Source organism: Euprymna scolopes, chromosome 12, assembly GCF_053919585.1.
Source record: "Euprymna scolopes isolate OS-2025 chromosome 12, ASM5391958v1, whole genome shotgun sequence".
Lineage (NCBI taxonomy): Eukaryota > Metazoa > Mollusca > Cephalopoda > Sepiida > Sepiolidae > Euprymna > Euprymna scolopes.
This window is the reverse complement of record NC_136493.1, coordinates 154,669,160-154,687,808: the sequence shown is the minus strand read 5'-3', so window position 1 is coordinate 154,687,808 and position 18,649 is coordinate 154,669,160. Positions and strand designations below refer to the sequence as shown.

Genomic DNA, 18,649 nt, shown 5'->3' with positions numbered 1-18,649 from the left:
CATCAGAAAAGGCATTTTTTAGATTAGCTTCATCAGAAAAGGCATTTTTTAGATTAGCTTCATCAGAAAAGGCATTTTTTAGATTAGCTTCATCAGAAAAGGCATTTTTTAGATTAGCTTCATCAGAAAAGGCATTTTTTAGATTAGCTTCATCAGAAAAGGCATTTTTTAGATTAGCTTCATCAAAAAAGGCATTTTTTAGATTAGCTTCATCATAAAAGGCATTTTTTAGATTAGCTTCGTCATAAAAGGCATTTTTTAGATTAGCTTCATCATAAAAGGCATTTTTTAGATTAGCTTCATCAGAAAAGGCATTTTTTAGATTAGCTTCATCAGAAAAGGCATTTTTTAGATTAGCTTCATCAGAAAAGGCATTTTTTAGATTAGCTTCATCAGAAAAGGCATTTTTTAGATTAGCTTCGTCATAAAAGGCATTTTTTAGATTAGCTTCGTCATAAAAGGCATTTTTTAGATTAGCTTCATCAGAAAAGGCATTTTTTAGATTAGCTTCATCAGAAAAGTCATTTTTTAGATTAGCTTCATCATAAAAGTCATTTTTTAGATTAGCTTCGTCATAAAAGGCATTTTTTAGATTAGCTTCGTCATAAAAGGCATTTTTTAGATTAGCTTCATCAGAAAAGGCATTTTTTAGATTAGCTTCATCAGAAAAGGCATTTTTTATATTAGCTTCGTCATAAAAGGCATTTTTTAGATTAGCTTCATCATAAAAGGCATTTTTTAGATTAGCTTCGTCATAAAAGGCATTTTTTAGATTAGCTTCGTCATAAAAGGCATTTTTTAGATTAGCTTCATGAGAAAAGGCATTTTTTAGATTAGCTTCATCATAAAAGGCATTTTTTAGATTAGCTTCGTCATAAAAGGCATTTTTTAGATTAGCTTCATCATAAAAGGCATTTTTTAGATTAGCTTCATCAGAAAAGGCATTTTTTAGATTAGCTTCATCAGAAAAGGCATTTTTTAGATTAGCTTCATCAGAAAAGGCATTTTTTAGATTAGCTTCATCAGAAAAGGCATTTTTTAGATTAGCTTCATCAGAAAAGGCATTTTTTAGATTAGCTTCGTCATAAAAAGCATTTTTTAGATTAGCTTCGTCATAAAAGGCATTTTTTAGATTAGCTTCATCATAAAAATCATTTTTTAGATTAGCTTCATCAGAAAAGGCATTTTTTAGATTAGCTTCATCATAAAAATCATTTTTTAGATTAGATTCATCAGAAAAGGCATTTTTTAGATTAGCTTCATCATAAAAATCATTTTTTAGATTAGCTTCATCATAAAAATCATTTTTTAGATTAGCTTCATCATAAAAATCATTTTTTAGATTAGCTTCATCAGAAAAGGCATTTTTTAGATTAGCTTCATCATAAAAATCATTTTTTAGATTAGCTTCATCAGAAAAGGCATTTTTTAGATTAGCTTCATCATAAAAATCATTTTTTAGATTAGCTTCATCAGAAAAGGCATTTTTTAGATTAGCTTCATCATAAAAATCATTTTTTAGATTAGCTTCATCAGAAAAGGCATTTTTTAGATTAGCTTCATCATAAAAATCATTTTTTAGATTAGCTTCATCAGAAAAGGCATTTTTTAGATTAGCTTCATCATAAAAAGCATTTTTTAGATTAGCTTCATCAGAAAAAGCATTTTTTAGATTAGCTTCGTCATAAAAAGCATTTTTTAGATTAGCTTCGTCATAAAAGGCATTTTTTAGATTAGCTTCATCATAAAAATCATTTTTTAGATTAGCTTCATCAGAAAAGGCATTTTTTAGATTAGCTTCATCATAAAAATCATTTTTTAGATTAGCTTCATCAGAAAAGGAATTTTTTAGATTAGCTTCATCATAAAAATCATTTTTTAGATTAGCTTCATCATAAAAATCATTTTTTAGATTAGCTTCATCAGAAAAGGCATTTTTTAGATTAGCTTCATCATAAAAGTCATTTTTTAGATTAGCTTCGTCATAAAAGGCATTTTTTTAGATTAGCTTCGTCATAAAAGGCATTTTTTAGATTAGCTTCGTCATAAAAGGCATTTTTTAGATTAGCTTCGTCATAAAAGACATTTTTTAGATTAGCTTCGTCATAAAAGGCATTTTTTAGATTAGCTTCATCAGAAAAGGCATTTTTTAGATTAGCTTCATCAGAAAAGGCATTTTTTAGATTAGCTTCATCATAAAAGGCATTTTTTAGATTAGCTTCATCAGAAAAATCATTTTTTAGATTAGCTTCATCAGAAAAGGCATTTTTTAGATTCATCAGAAAAGGCATTTTTTAGATTCATCAGAAAAGGCATTTTTTAGATTCATCAGAAAAGGCATTTTTTAGATTAGCTTCATCAGAAAAGGCATTTTTTAGATTAGCTTCGTCATAAAAGGCATTTTTTAGATTAGCTTCGTCATAAAAGGCATTTTTTAGATTAGCTTCGTCATAAAAGGCATTTTTTAGATTAGCTTCGTCATAAAAGGCATTTTTTAGATTAGCTTCGTCATAAAAGGCATTTTTTAGATTAGCTTCGTCATAAAAGGCATTTTTTAGATTAGCTTCGTCATAAAAGGCATTTTTTAGATTAGCTTCGTCATAAAAGGCATTTTTTAGATTAGCTTCGTCATAAAAGGCATTTTTTAGATTAGCTTCGTCATAAAAGGCATTTTTTAGATTAGCTTCGTCATAAAAGGCATTTTTTAGATTAGCTTCGTCATAAAAGACATTTTTTAGATTAGCTTCATCAGAAAAGGCATTTTTTAGATTAGCTTCATCAGAAAGGCATTTTTTAGATTAGCTTCATCAGAAAAGGCATTTTTTAGATTAGCTTCATCAGAAAAGGCATTTTTTAGATTAGCTTCGTCATAAAAAGCATTTTTTAGATTAGCTTCATCATAAAAGTCATTTTTTAGATTAGCTTCATCAGAAAAGGCATTTTTTAGATTAGCTTCATCAGAAAAGGCATTTTTTAGATTAGCTTTATCATAAAAATCATTTTTTAGATTAGCTTCATCATAAAAATCATTTTTTAGATTAGCTTCGTCATAAAAGGCATTTTTTAGATTAGCTTCGTCATAAAAGCCATTTTTTAAATTAGCTTCGTCATAAAAGGCATTTTTTAGATTAGCTTCATCATAAAAGGCATTTTTTAGATTAGCTTCATCATAAATATTATTTTTAGATAGCATCATCATAAAAATTATTTTTAAATAGCATCATAAAAATTATTTTTAAATAACATAATAAAAATATTACCTTTAGAACAAGATTATGATTCTTGTATTTTATCCGAAAGACAAGGGAACAGGTCCCATCACCCTGTTCTCCAGTCCTGCGATTCAACGGCGTATTATCCCTGAGTTTGAAATTTTGTCCAAGAATCCATTCACCTTGGTCATTTTCATCAAGTTTTACATTGTGGTTGGGTATTTCCAACCATAACTCAGACACTTTTTTTGTAATCTGGGTTAAGTCCAATGATTTCCAGTCAGTTTCTTGTTGAAAAAGTTCCTGTACCGACTTATGAGAATAATCCTGAAACGTTGAACTGGTACAGTTACCATTTTTTACAATGTCATTAGTTAGGGAGCTGCTTCCTGACCCAGAAATAGACGGAGGATATTTGGGGCAGAAGAGAGAAGTGGGGGAAATTATCTGATCTGGACTTGCAGAAAGATCCGAACACGAAGAGAAGTCACTTGGAGAGTTAGAATCCTCACTGGCTGAATACTGAAACGGTTTCTGTTTTAGCCGAGCAATCTGTGAAGCTAATTGTAGACAGTTCTCGTCAGCTTTGATCCTTTCTATCTTGCGCTGTTCAGCAATCTCTTTCAATTTTTCGTTTTCATCTCGCAGTTTTTTAATTAACGCATCTTGTTCTTTGAGCGACTTGCGCATTCGTTGCATTTCCAGCCGCAAATGGCTTACGTCCATCTGACTTTGATCAGATCTCTTACAATCAACGCTTTCTGTGACCCACCACTGTGATTGTTGTTTTAATGAGGTATCCTCAGAGAAGGAGGACACAGATTTATAGCTTGGTTGCATATCACCCGTGTCTGCAGATATTTTATCGAGATTTAATATGTCCATATCTGAACTCAGCGAATCGATATCACTATGGCAACCAACCGTGTCTTCATTCTCTTGGGCTTCACTATTTCGAGGAAAGCTAATAATCCTCATGTTTTTATCTGGAAAAATTGAATTGTTGAACGAATTATAAATATATTCTGTTGAGTATTGGATATTTTTTAAAGAATGGACTGGGTTTCTATAATCTGTAGGTCTTTGAAGAGTCACTGAAAAAAAAACAAAAAAAAACATAATATCAATAGACTGCTGATGATATAACGCTCTATAATATGCATAAGGGAAGAGCAGACATAAATCTAAGACAATGGCAGAATTATTAGAAAATGACCTCCAGATTATAGTGGAATGGGGCCGTAAATGGATGATAACATTTAATGCTAGTAAAACTAAGCTGCTCTCCAACTCCCTATACCCATGACAAATAGCATCCTATCTGAGAATTCTACTTTCAAACTCCTCAGCCTAACATTTGCGGGTAATATGAACTGGAACAAATACATAGAGAACATTGCAAAGGCTGCTGCAAAGAAGGTGGGTTCCTTCTATCGAGCTAGGTATCCTGTACCTCTACAAGGCCACCATTCGCCCATGTATGGAGTATTGTTGCCACATCTGGGCTGGTGCATCTACCATTAGTCTCTTCCTCTTAGATAAAGTCCAAAAAAGAGTTGTCAATCTAATATATCCCACTTTATCAACTAAGCTCCAGCCCCTGTCTAATCGCTGCAATGTTGCATCACTGTGCCTGTTTTACAAATATTTTAATAGAATGTGTTCTGATGAACTCGTTTTACTTGTACCCCTTCGATGTACATATCTCTGATAAACCCGCTTAGCAATAAGATCTCACCCCTTCACTGTTGATGTCACTAAATGCCATAAAGCTTTCTATTCTAACAGTTTCTTCCCTCGAACAGCTAGACTTTGGAATTCCCTTCCTGCTGCTTGCTTCCCGGGCTATATTGATATACAGAAGTTTAAATGTAACAAACAAATATCTTGTTAATCTTTCCTAGACATGGCCCCAAATAGTAGCCCCTTACGTCCAAGTGGCGATATGCATTGTAAGGGGTGAACAAGAGTAAACCCCCCCCCAAAAAAACCCCCCAAAAAACAAACAAAAAAAAACAAACAAAGAATAAACATTGGTACTTGTACAGTTTAATCAAGGCATTAAAAAATAAAAATATTGAAAAAAGTTATATTGTACATATCCATTATGGAATGAAGTTCCATAATAAAAAAATTTCACTAAATTTTATCAAGTTTTTTTTTTTTTTTTTTTTTTTTTTTTTTTTTACAGCAAAAAAACAATTGTTATGATACCAATGAAAAAGGTAGCCAGGTTTCGATTTTGATGGAGAAAAGCCATTATTTAACGTAGGGAGGTGAGTGTTGGCTCTTTAGGCCGAATTATCTCCCCGTGGCATGTTCTAAAAATCCAAACATGGCTACCTTGAGCACGCTGTTATAAAAACGCGTTTTTCCGCTGCAAAAAAAACAGGTACAAATTAAGTGAAATTTTTTTCCGGAGAACTTCAGCCCAAAACGAATATGTATAATATCACTGTTTTTTCATTATTTTCATTTTTAGTATCTTGATTAAACTGTACAAGTACCGAAACATCTTAATTGATGCACACACGAAAAAAAAAAAGTCCACACTTGTAATTCTTTTCAAAAACTGCAAATTTAAGCTAAATTTAATGTAAGTGTTTAAACAACCTATACCTCATTTGATTCACCTTTTATTCTTCTATAATTTTACCCATTCATATTTGACTTTTAATTAAAATATTCTAGTGTTTACGTCAATTTAAAAAAATAACTTCAAATTGAGAAGGCAAAAAGAAAGTCCGCACAATGGAAAATTGTGATTTAAATGTAACTTTAGAACATTAATGCAACACAAATACAACAGGAACACAATGAACTTGCTAATATTTAGTAGCATAGCCCTTCTGCAATTTGACAGCCTGCAATCTTTTGGGAATTCCTTGAATTAGACTGCAGCAATACTCCAGGGAAAAGGCATCCCACTTTTCTTTAATTTTTGTCCAAAGTTCTTCCAAATTTGAAATTTTATCATTGCGTAGCTGTTGCTTGATATAATGCCATATGTTTTCGATAGGATTGAGGTCTGGAGATTGTGCAGGCCAATCCACACATGGAATATCATGCTCTTCAAGGAACCGCTTGACATTGCCAACTGTGTGAATGGGAGCATTATCCCACATGAAGATAGGATTATCATCCAAATTCCGCCAAAGTAGGGTAGAAAATGCTCAGTCAACATATTGATGTACTTAGTCGAATTAATTCGACCTTGCAAGTGAACTCTAGGCCCTAGACCATTGGTACTAATAATGCCCCCCACTAAAACTGAACCTCCACCTTCTGGCAGCGTTGAAACCGAACAGCTAGGATTAAATTAGTCTTTCCTTCGACGGACGTAATGCTTACCATCACTGTCTAGCCTATTGAACTTGATTTAGTCACTAAAAAGCACTTTTGACCAATATGAAGAGTCATGATCTTCATTGCATCTGACAAAGTCCAGACGGCACTTTCTGTTCTTTACAGAAATCATTGGCTTGCGTCTTGCAACATATCCTCACAAATTAAATTCCTTTAATCTGTTCTTGACAGTAGAAAGAGAGCACTTTTTAATAAGATTGCATTGTTAGATTTGGGGAGCCGTTTCAAATCTGTTTCTTAGGCTGCAGATCTTGATAGCATTGTCTTCCCTGTTAGTAGTACGTCTAGTACGACATGAGTTAGGGCCATCACGAACACTGCAGATGTTTTGGTGCTTTGGCACAGTCATTTGTACCGTTTTCTCATCACGTTTTAATCTGCGGCTGATTTCTCGATTGAATAAACCAGAAAGGTGGATATTAATGAGCTCCTGACGATCACTAATAGAAAGTCATGGCATATGGACTAAATGTTACATTGTATAACCTGGAACAACAACAATTACGATTAGAGATGCTTTGTTTCCTGTTGGTGGATATTTTAAACTGATTTAGAGGCGATAATTTAAGCTGGTTTTAAGCGAATTTGTTGCTGCTGACTTTCTTTTTGCCTCAATTTGAAGTCATTTTTTTTTAAATTGACGTGAATACTAGAATATTTCAATTAAATATCAAATATGAAAAGGTAAAATTACAGAGGAATAAAAAGGCGAATCAAATGAGGTATAGTTTGTTTAAACACTTACATTAAATTTAGCTTAAATTTGCAGTTTTTGAAAAAATTACAAGTCGGGACTTTCTTTTTGCCAGCACTGTATATCTCACAGATTAGTTTAAAAATTATTAAACAAATACATCAGACGAAGACTGTAAAAGGCTGTAAAGTGGAAAATTTGTTTATAACATTCATGCTTTTGCTGATGATGCGGTATCTTAGATTAATTTAAAAATGAATACCCAAATACATCTGACGAAGATAGTATTGACCAGTTTGCATTGTAAACAGCTGCAAAATTTTAAATATATGTGCATGTGTTGTATAATAATTCTCCAAGTTCCAAATATAAAGTTTTCTCAGTCATTCATTACTTTTCAAAAGGTATCCATTAAAATATTGCTTTATATTGAGACTAACAAGTCTGCAAAATTATGTTAATGCTGCATATTTAGTCACGTATTCATCAGATGTTTATATTAAAAGAGAAGGAACAGCAGAGCATGTCAGTTACATGACCCATGTAAGTTGTCCAAAATGGTGTTTTTTATCATTTTTTTTAAGGTTAACATCTGATGAGTACGTGACTATGTATGCAGCAATAACATAATTTTGCAGACTTGTTAGTCACAATATGAAACAACATTTTAATGGCTACCTTTTGAAAAGTAATAAATGATCAACTGGGAAAACTTCATATTTGGAACTTACAACACTATATGCTCTGGAACCAAATAAAGGCATTCATTGAGCTTAGACTGTTTTTCCACATTTACATATTTACATTAAAAATTTTTTTTCATTATAAAAGAATTTTTATAAGAAAGATTTAATCCATTACGATTGATATATACAAACCGAGTACGTTTCAAGTAAATGGTTAACCATATGATTATGAAAAGGTATGAGGTGATATGATTTAAGAAATAATCATTCATATAGGCTTCAAAATTTAAACTAATCTGTATGATCATTTTAGAAATGATACAAATTTTTATTGAAATAGTATATATATATATATATATATATATATATATATATATATACACACACACACAAATTCAAATAATGAAAAATAAAATGTACATTAGATCAAATGTTTAAACAAAGAATACAAAATTTTTTTCCATATTCCATGGAGTTTCAAAAATTAGGCCTTTTTCAGAGAAAATAACTAACAAAATAAAGAATTTTTAATTTAAATTTTTTTTAAACACTTTCCTAAACAATGTTAGATATTTGGTTACAAATTCATACTGACCAGGAAAATAGACTTCTGTAAAATGTCACGTTACAAGCACTGAATAAATTAAATTTGAAAATGTTTAAAAAAATAAATAAATAAATAATTAAAAATACAGACAAAAGTCCTTTCGAGTGTATAACTCATCGTCAGTGGAGAAACATATCCATTCTTTAGGCTGTCAATTGTAAAGTGGCCGTTTTGTTTATATTTTAAATTCAATCACTCAAAGTTTAAATAATTCTGGTGTCTTAAGAATTGCCTCCCCTTAACAGACACAGGAATTATGTAAACTGAGCGTTTGAATTAAAATTGACAGTCTAGAGAATGGATATGTTTCTTCACTGACGATGAGTTATACACTCAAAAGAACATATGGAATAAATACCACCCACAGTTACGGCCAAAAAAAAAAAAAAATTCAGGTAAAAAAAAAAAAAAAATTATTGAATTATTTATTCATCTACTCATAACGACTGTATATTCCTGCATTGTAAGCCTTCAAAAACACCTTTTATCTGTTAAACAATGCTTCAAGCAAACTACGCAATACTTCTTAGATTTTAATCAGTTTAATAAAAGTTATTGTACCTTTTTTTGATTTCTCGACTGTTAACTGTAAAAACTATGTTGAACAAAAAATGTTATCCACTTGTTCTAATAGTTTTTTTTTTTTTTTGAACGACTTGACTTGTTCACCCGGGATAGATTGAGCTAGTTCCAATGGAGTTACCCACATCATGCATCAATGCTGCCAACCCTCGACGATCAGCAGCAGGGTCAGTGGCATGATCTAGCCATTCACAATTATAGCATCGGACACCAAAAAATGCGAGGACCAGATATGCCTTTACCGTCATGAGCCATGCCTCGAGTTAGCCACCTCATCACTTCCTCCAACCAATGAGTGCATTAAGTACTACCAGTTTATGAATTCCTCATTCGGCCAATGCAATACATAACCAAATCACTGGAGTCTCCTTTTTGAGCAGAGTTTCTTCCAAACCAAAATGGTAAGTGCATCAAAGACAAAGATTCTCTCTGCAAACTACCCTCTACCGAACTGAGTGACTATAACCCTTAATGATGAAACTGTGAAAGAGGTTGAAAGCTTCAAGTATTTGGATGCCAATTTTACAGTCACTGGCCAAGTGAAAGATAAAATCAACATTCATATCAATCTGGCTAGAATCTTCTTAGTTTCAAAAAACAACTTTGGTCTCATCAGGAGATAAGACAATCCACAAAGTTGTGAATCTACAAAGCCATGGTTCAAACAATTCTTTTCTATGGATGTGAGACGTAGCCATTGCAAAAGAAGATCTTCAACTCAACGTTAAAATCCTGCACATTCACCTCTCCAACCGGATCCCCAACTCGACCATCCACGCTAAATAATAATATTGTCAGGAGAGTCAAGGAAGTTACTTTTTTCGTATTTAAAATATGCTTTTAGTTGTAAAGTAAATTATTGTTATGTCACGCTTAAAGATAATTCCATAATTGCTAAAGTTTGTAATCATTTTTCTATGAACCTGTCACAAGCCAGACAGAAAATTTTAAGAATGCAGACAATTTGAAAAAAAAAAAAAAAAAAAAAGTTAAGGCAGCAGACGATATAACAAAAAAAAATAGTTATATAAAATTAACTGCACCGATCTATTACTAAATCATATCTAGTAGTTTCTTCCCTCGGACAGCTAGACTTTGGAATACCCTTCCTGCTATTTGCTTTCCCGAATGTACTGATATACAAAAGTTTTAGGCATGGTCACAAATAGTAGCTTTTTACGTGTAAGTGGTGATATGCCTTGTTAGGGGTGAACGTGAGCATAAAAAAATCTATATAAAATTAAAAATAATAAAATGAAATATTGCGGTTATAGGCTTCCATACTAATCTAAATTTCAGTGATCAATTTCTTAACTCTTAAATATCCGACTATATAAACCACACCCATTTTACATATTGCTTATCAAAAAGGAAAAAAGAAATGTTACCAACAACATCAACAAGTTACATTTTTTGAAATCCAATCGTCACAAAATGTCACCCCAAAATCAAAGTAAAAAAACACACAAAAGAGCAAAGATAAAAAAAAAAAATCATGGATTCGATTTTTCCAACGAATTCAACTTACTTTGAGGTTGAAGTATTTTGAGGACGGCCAAGTGTTTCTGACCGTCTGCCTCAACGTATGGTGTCTTTCCTTGGTTGTTTTTTAAAGAGACATCGGCACCCGACTTCAGAAGTAAACTGACAATGTCAGTGAAGCCACGATAACAAGCGAGGTGTAAAGGAGTATCGCCGCGGTTATTCTGAGCGTTAATGTCTGCATGGCTAAAAAAAAAAAATTTTTTTAATTAAATTTCATGAAGTTAACGTTTGCATGGCTAAAAAATAAATTTTTAAAAAATGCAGAAAACTAGCAGTGTTGCCTGGAAATGAAAATTGTTCTTAGAAATTAGAAACAAAACAAAATATAAAAAAATCTTTGGATTATTTGGATGACCATTCTCATCAAGTATTAGTCACACAAAATTTCAGCTGATGTAACCTCCAACCTTCTTCAGGTTTTTCTTGCAAAATTTTGGAATCTTCCTATTTAACTCTGCATGGAATTTCGAACAGAACCTTTTATTTAGTCCATGGAGGTAGCATGTTCTCATTTCATCAGCCTTGACTGGGTGGAAATTTTAATTCATAACTTTTTTTGTATCACTCAAACTGAGAATTGAATCTTGAACCACTAGAAGAGCGACATTTGCAATTGAATTTTACCTAGTACTCTGTTATGTCATGGATTCTTGCATTCGAAATTCCATGCAGATTCCCCAAGATACACCAAAAGGTCAGAGGTTACACGAGAATAGTAGTCCAAATAATCTAAATTATCAATCCTCATCTCAAAAATTCACAATTTGTTATTTTTAAATACGAATAAAATTTTTCTCCTTTGTGTACATAAAACCAAATGGAATTTTCCATGGATAAAGTTTCTTTCCATTAACTTACAATCCATTGAATATTGTCTCAAAAGTGTTTTCCTGCAGACTACAATATGGTCATCTTCAAGTCCAATGTCAACAAATACTTGTTGAGCATTAACCCTCTTAAGTAATCAAATCTTGTTCAGTGTTTTTAATTCTCTCAATCTCATTAACCCTTATCCTCATGTGGCTTTTAGCCCTTGGGGTAGTGACTTATTAATATACCCCTCTCCCCTAACGAATTATTATTTTTAATACTTAAACATTTCATTAGTCTTGATGTACATTTTATTGGAAATTCTTGCAAAAAGACTGCATAATAATTACTATTATTGGAATTCTTAAAATCTTGACCCACGAAATAAAGAAAATTAAATCTGGACAGTATAGGAAAATGTATGCATAACAGAAGACTTTAATGCTATGGCCATATTGAAAGAATGGATGAGAGTTCTTGGATTAGTAGATGTAGTACAGTTGAGGTAGTAGGGTCAGCTTAAACTCTTATCCATTTTTTTTAATGTAACCATACCATCAAAGTTTCCTGTTTTGCACATGTCTCTCTATACTATCTAGATTTAATCTTTATATTATAGAATGGAAATACACAGATAAAAATTTTCTTAAATATTTCATTCAAATTTCTAATCTTTTGTACTGGATGGCAGCCATTTACCTGCAATTTCAGAGACTCCAATTGATATGTCTTTAAAATTCGCACTGGCCCTTTATCAGATAGACTTCAAACATGTCCATGTGAATTCATTTATTTTATTTTTATTGCTGAACCCATTCTTAAAATCATCTAGACTAATATTATTAATTTGATAAAATAATACACTTAATAGAAACAAACTATATTAGAAAAAAAATAGAATCTAATTGTATGGTAGATGTCATCAATTCTTTTGAATTTCTTTTATTCTTATTCACCTTAAGCAAGTCACAGTGCCATTTGGACATAAGGGATTACTATTTGAAATTTTATCCACAGGAATACTATATGGGGAGTTGAGCAGCGAGATGTCTGTTCATGTTGCACTTGCACGAATCAGGATACCGGAAAGGAATTTCAAAGGTTAACAGTAATTTATTTCTATTATTAATTTAATAATGTTACAAAAATATATATTTCTAATTGTATTATAGATTCCATTAATTCTCTCTAGTGAAGTATAGAAACCTAAAAATTCTGTTTTTATATACCTCCTCCAATTGCAGAACTTTGAAACATGTAGTAATACAAGAATGTTATTCATATCTCAATATTTATGCAGCTTATCATAATACATTCAAAATCATCTCTCTTTGACTGAAACATATTTGTAACAGTATTTGCGGTTCGTCAAGAAGGAACTACACCAAATCATCTAGGTCATTTAATCCAGGTGGTTCAAGAATAGTTGTGGGATTGTTTTGATAAATTGTTTTGATAGATATTATAAAAAATTGGAAGTGTTATTAAAGTCAAGTGAGTGCAAAGCCCATTTACGATAGCACCTCATACTGATAAGACGACCACTAAAGTGTTTCCGCATATCATTAAATGTTGATAAAAAAAAGACTTGAATATTCACGAGTTATTCTTTGCATATCTTTGTAGCCATACAACAGTTTCCACACTTTTATGCATTTCTTTGCATTATTGTTGTATTCGGCAAGATTTTTCAAATTGCAACAGTTCGGCCGTAGAGGGCAGACAAGGCAGTCTCACATTGTATGGCCCCTTCCCAACATTCACAGATGGTTGAGTCAATTGTAGTTCCATCTGCTGATAATAGGTTTTTATCAGCTCATTCCTGTTTTCAGGTGGTTGTTTTCCACTAGTGCTGAGGTGCTACTGAACCGAGACGGAGAATCTCAGAAGGGGAGATTATCATGTTAATAGGAGGAGAGAATTCTTTAATCGTTTTATTCATAGCTGTAATCTGGTCTTTTTCTGAGATGGTGTTAGGAGTTTGACATGGCTGGAGAAGCTTCATGACCAAAACGGTGAGTACAAGTCGGGCATAAGCTAAAGTTTATTCATACTAAATATACTTAGATTGAAGAAAGTATTTGAAATTTTATCAACAATTGCATAAGTTGTATTGTTTTTTTAAGGTGGGGGATAGTTCAGCATCTACACTTTAACTCCCATCCAAAAGTGGTGGAATGCAGCGTTAAAGGTTATTTTTCTATGTCTTAATTTCTTAAGAGCCTAAAGTGATTTGTCCATCACCAACTTTCTTTTAACAGAATATAAAATCCAGTTATGTTTAATAACCTACTAATTGGAATATACATTTAAAATTAAAAGAGATACAAAAGAAAATTCACTAAAAGGAATTAGGTTTAACTACTTTACTAAAACGACTAATAAGGGGGTTCAATTGAGATATCTACATTAATTAATGTGAGATGCAAGTTTTTAATATGGAATGCAGTAGAGGGCAGACAATGCAGTGTTGCATTATATGATCATCCTCTTCAAATTCGTATGGTTCTTATATAGGTAGAGAATTGCATCAGTAGTGAGATATCTACTGGAGCGGTAGAATGATCCCACCATTTTTCCAGCAGCATTGGCAATGGATTTGATGTATGTGTTCCATCTGATCATAGCAACTTTTCATTACCCAATTCCTGTTCTCAGGCAATTCAATGTTTTCCACTGAAGCCAAGGTTTTTTTGAACCAGGAGAGAAAACCTCAGAAGAGATTCCCGTATTAGTAGGGAACGGGCCATTATCTTGCCATTTGGTCCACAGCCGTAGTCTAGTCTTGTCCCAAGATATTGGTAGGTGTTCTACATGGCTGAGGAAGTTTCTTAACTTCAGTTGGTGGACTGTTGGTTTACTCCATGAAAGAGATGGCATTCATCACGAATAGCTTTTGGGTAGAAACAATCCTATGAATACCTGCAAATTTTACCAAACACTTTGAAGCAAACCAAAAAACAAGCAATGTTGACAAGTTCAACAAATATCAGTAGATAATCTTCCAATTCTAATATTAGATCCCAATTTCAATCTAACTATTTGTGTAACGTTACCCAACACATTGTAGCCTCAGTCGTAAAGTTGGCAAAGAGTATAAAAGAACTTCGTTTTTTGTTGTACAACATTTCCTCATTCTACCATCAAGCGTGACTTCTCGTTACGACATGTGATAGTCTCAAATATGCTCTCTCTCCTTTTTACAATCTTCATTTTCCTTACGATGACATCATTTTGTTCACAGCTCAGGATTTGCATATCGCCGTTCACACTATGTTACACTCGTGCCCAGGACTGAAGATCATATTCTATGCGTATGAATCTTATTAGAGTTTGAAATGTTCTTATAATAAAATAGTTGGTGCTTATTTATAATTATACCTAATAAAAAAAATAAAATAGTTGGTGTTTATTTATAATTATACCTAATAAAAAAAATAAAATAGTTGGTGTTTATTTATAATTATACCTAATAAAAAAAATAAAATAGTTGGTGCTTATTTATGATTATACCTAATAAAAAAAAAATAGTTGGTGCTTATTTATAATTATACCTAATAAAAAAAAAAAAATGCAGAAAAATCTTTATGATGTACATAATCATCATGAAATGAAAATGCCATATTCCAAAAAATCACGTAAATTGATCAAGTAGTCTTTTTATAGAAAATCTTTTTATTATAGCAATATTAAGAATAAATTGTAGCAATTGTAAGGCTAATTTTGATTCCGATAGTTCGAATTGAGTTGTCTCTTATAAAGTATGGTCGATTAAAACAGAATATTGCTTCATCATAAAATTTGATTTTCTTAGCTAAAAAAAAAAAAAAAAAAAAAAAAAAATTCAAGTTACATACTTTTTGGAATATGACACTTTCGTTTTCTGATGGGTCTGTACATCATAAAGATCTTAAAAATGATGAAGATAAGGACAGAGAAAGAGAGGATGGAAATGAACTTACAATTTCAAAAGGATCTTGATACACTCCGTATGTCCAGTATCAGCAGCAGCATGGAGTGGTGTTGCACCCCAGGTGACACGAGCGTTAATATCGGCACCCGCCGAGATCAGGCTTCCACATATACCTGAGTGGCCTCTACAAGCACCCCAGAAGAGGGCGGTGGCCTGCTTCTCGTCCCTGGTGTCCACCGAATGACCGTCTGCCAAGAGGGTGTCTAACTTCTTCTTGTAGCCATTTTTAGCAGCGTTGATGACTTTAGACATATTCTCATTCTGACACAAGGGAAAGGTTTGCTAGCAGGAATAGTTTTCCAACCCCAAAACTGCGGCTATGGCAAATACCTGAAAGTAAGGAAAAGAAAACATTAGGATTTTCATAGAAGAAATTCCACCTGACCACAATACACACTTTAGAAGATATCATTGGCACACATTTCCATTCAGTTTATATTTTAGCAATTCTCACCTTGCTAGCAGATGGTTATTGGAAACAGATTCCTAGTGCAATCCTAAATGCTTGAATAAATAGATTGCCCTCTCCTTAAAAAAGTCTTAATACACTGTAACGGGATGTAATAGGAATATTCTAGGTCCAAATTTAAAAATAAATAAATAAAATAATAAGCAAACAAATTAACAAGATAGTGTAAGACCTAATAAGTAACATGACACCACAAATAAAAACTTCATATGGTTTAAATAAAGTACTAATCTTCAAATAGCAGGTGTCAAAATTTGAAACCAATTGAATTATTAGTTTACAAATATTTAAACGGAGCTAATGTTGCAAGTTTTCAAAACAATGGGGGGGGGGGAAATTTTATATATTGATAAAGCATTGATTTCTGACAGAAAAAAGAAATACTGTTCAAGCAAATCAATGGCTTCATAAATGTTATTCAAATTTTGATCCATCGGAAAGAACAGTGGTGATATGTCGACTTTAAATTTAGCAGTACGCACACAAATAATTGGCTGTCCTCGAAAACATCCAGGAATTCAACAAACTCGTTTTGGTTGATTGCAAATTCAGGTTGCATGGAGTAACAAGAGTTGAAAATAGAAGTTTCAGTTTTGTATAGACATTGGTCAATATGAAAGCTGTGCACAAAATCTTCCCTAGCATTTGTTTACAGTTGATTAAATACAACAATGTGTCAACAATTCAGAGAATTATTTGCAATTGTTTCAGCAACAAAAAAAATAGTTTTTTTATGCAAATATGTGACATAGACCTACCACTTTATACAAGAGTCAAATCTGTGATAAACCGAGTGAACAGTAGTAAGTGAAAGTTGACCAAAGATACAAACATCAGCAGGCAAAGTTTTGGCTGCCATATTTTCTTCAATTACCTTAAAAAAAAAAAAATGGAAGAACTATCAATAATAAATAGCATTATTGGTGTATTCGAAGGAAGAAATTGATACAGAGAGTAGAAAGTAGACCTTAGGTTTATTTTGGGCAGCCTTATAACTCGCTTTTCTAATTTTATCCTTTAGTCCTCACATTCCATAAGCAATGTTTCTGACAAAAGGGAGAGAATTGTTTTCTGCTTGTAATTAAGCCATAAAACATTTATCATTGGCATTATAGTAGTATTGGTCTCTTTAGATCCTTAGATCAAGTGGCTTCATATTTTGTCTGGAGCGATTCCCAAGATAAAAAAAATGATATAAATTGCTGTTCGAATTGCTACTTCACCTACCCTACATTCAAAATTGCTTGCAGACCTCAAAAAAATATTCCAGCAAAAGAAATTTGGCTTCAACGGAGAAGTAATACATCGAAACAGAGACATATTTTGAGGCCAAAGACAAATTATTTTAAAAAAAAGACATTGAATTGTTCGACGTGCTGGACTCAATACATCATCATAGAATAAGATGATGTTGATGAAAAAAAAAAAAAAATTTGCCTAAAAAGTTGTTTTATTAGTCAAGTCCAGGAATTATTGAGTGATATTTCATAGACTAATTTCTTATTTAAGTAAACTAAATATAAAAACTAACTGACATGCAGGGTTCCCCTCCACGAGTGAAAAATTTACTTTCATCATGACTAATATTTGTGCAAAATTTGTTAAAAATCCAAGGCATGGTTATTGAGAAAAGTGTAACCAAACGAACAGGAGTGAAATACTATGTCCAATCTCTCCTATGTCGCGGGGAGAGTGGGGTGGGAGCAATAATGAATAAATATTATAGATATGAATATTATAGATATATGAATAAATATTATAGATATATGAATAAATATTATAGATATATGAATAAATATTATAGATATATGAATGAATATTATAGATATATGAATAAATATTATAGATATATGAATAAATATTATAGATATATGAATAAATATTATAGATATATGAATAAATATTATAGATATATGAATAAATATTATAGATATATGAATAAATATTATAGATATATGAATAAATATTATCAACCTTTTTATGTTATTAAAGATCAAATCCGATGCTTTTATTAAAAGTTTTGTGCTTCAAATTCTTAAAATATTCAAGCATTTATCGATACATTGTTTAAGTAGTTCTTCCAGGATAAACAATTGTATACCCCACATGGAGTTTCTTGTCATTCTTAAATTCTTGTTTTACAAAATATAATTTGATTACAGAATAAGTTACCAAAAGTACCTAGGCTACAAAGTCTATTTTGAACTCTGTCAAGGCAGGATAAAGTCTTTCTAGCAGCTCTTACCCAGATGTGGCAACAGTACTCCATCCTTGGACATACCTGGCTCTTTTTAGTTAGAGAATTGCATCAGCAAGTAGATATCTACTGAACCGATAGAAGGGTCTCACTATTTTTCCAACAACCTTGGCAACAAATTTATGTAAGTGTTCCATTTTAGATCAGGAGTAAAATCAAGCCCAGAAGTTTGTCAAAACATGGAGCCTCCCCAAGACAAAAGCCATTCATTTCAATTGATGCCAGATGGGGATCAGAGCGTTGATGATGTAAAGATAGAAGCTTGGTTTTCGATGCATTAAAAGTAACCAGCCACCTTCTTCCCCATTGTACCACATGCTCAAGATCAGAGGAGAGAGAATCAGAGAGAGTCGGCACTTTTAACCCCTAAGCCACTTGACTGTTGCTAAAGTAGGTGAAATTAAAATGATAAACATTGGACAAATGCTGGAAGCTTGATTTGTTCACA

At 32.2% G+C, this 18,649-nt stretch overlaps 1 protein-coding gene across 1 annotated transcript in view; it reads right to left on the bottom strand.

The window, feature by feature from the left end:
- LOC145291569 (uncharacterized) overlaps positions 1 to 18,649 on the bottom strand; it is a 69,130-nt gene that overhangs the window by 21,196 nt on the left and 29,285 nt on the right. The window contains exons 2-4 of the mRNA XM_080137642.1: positions 15,465 to 15,805; positions 10,676 to 10,875; positions 3,261 to 4,306 (exon numbers count right to left, since the gene is read on the bottom strand). Coding sequence (XP_079993768.1) covers positions 3,261 to 4,306; positions 10,676 to 10,875; positions 15,465 to 15,727 — 1,509 coding nt within the window. The 5' untranslated portion in view covers positions 15,728 to 15,805. The remainder of the gene's footprint in view (positions 1 to 3,260; positions 4,307 to 10,675; positions 10,876 to 15,464; positions 15,806 to 18,649) is intronic.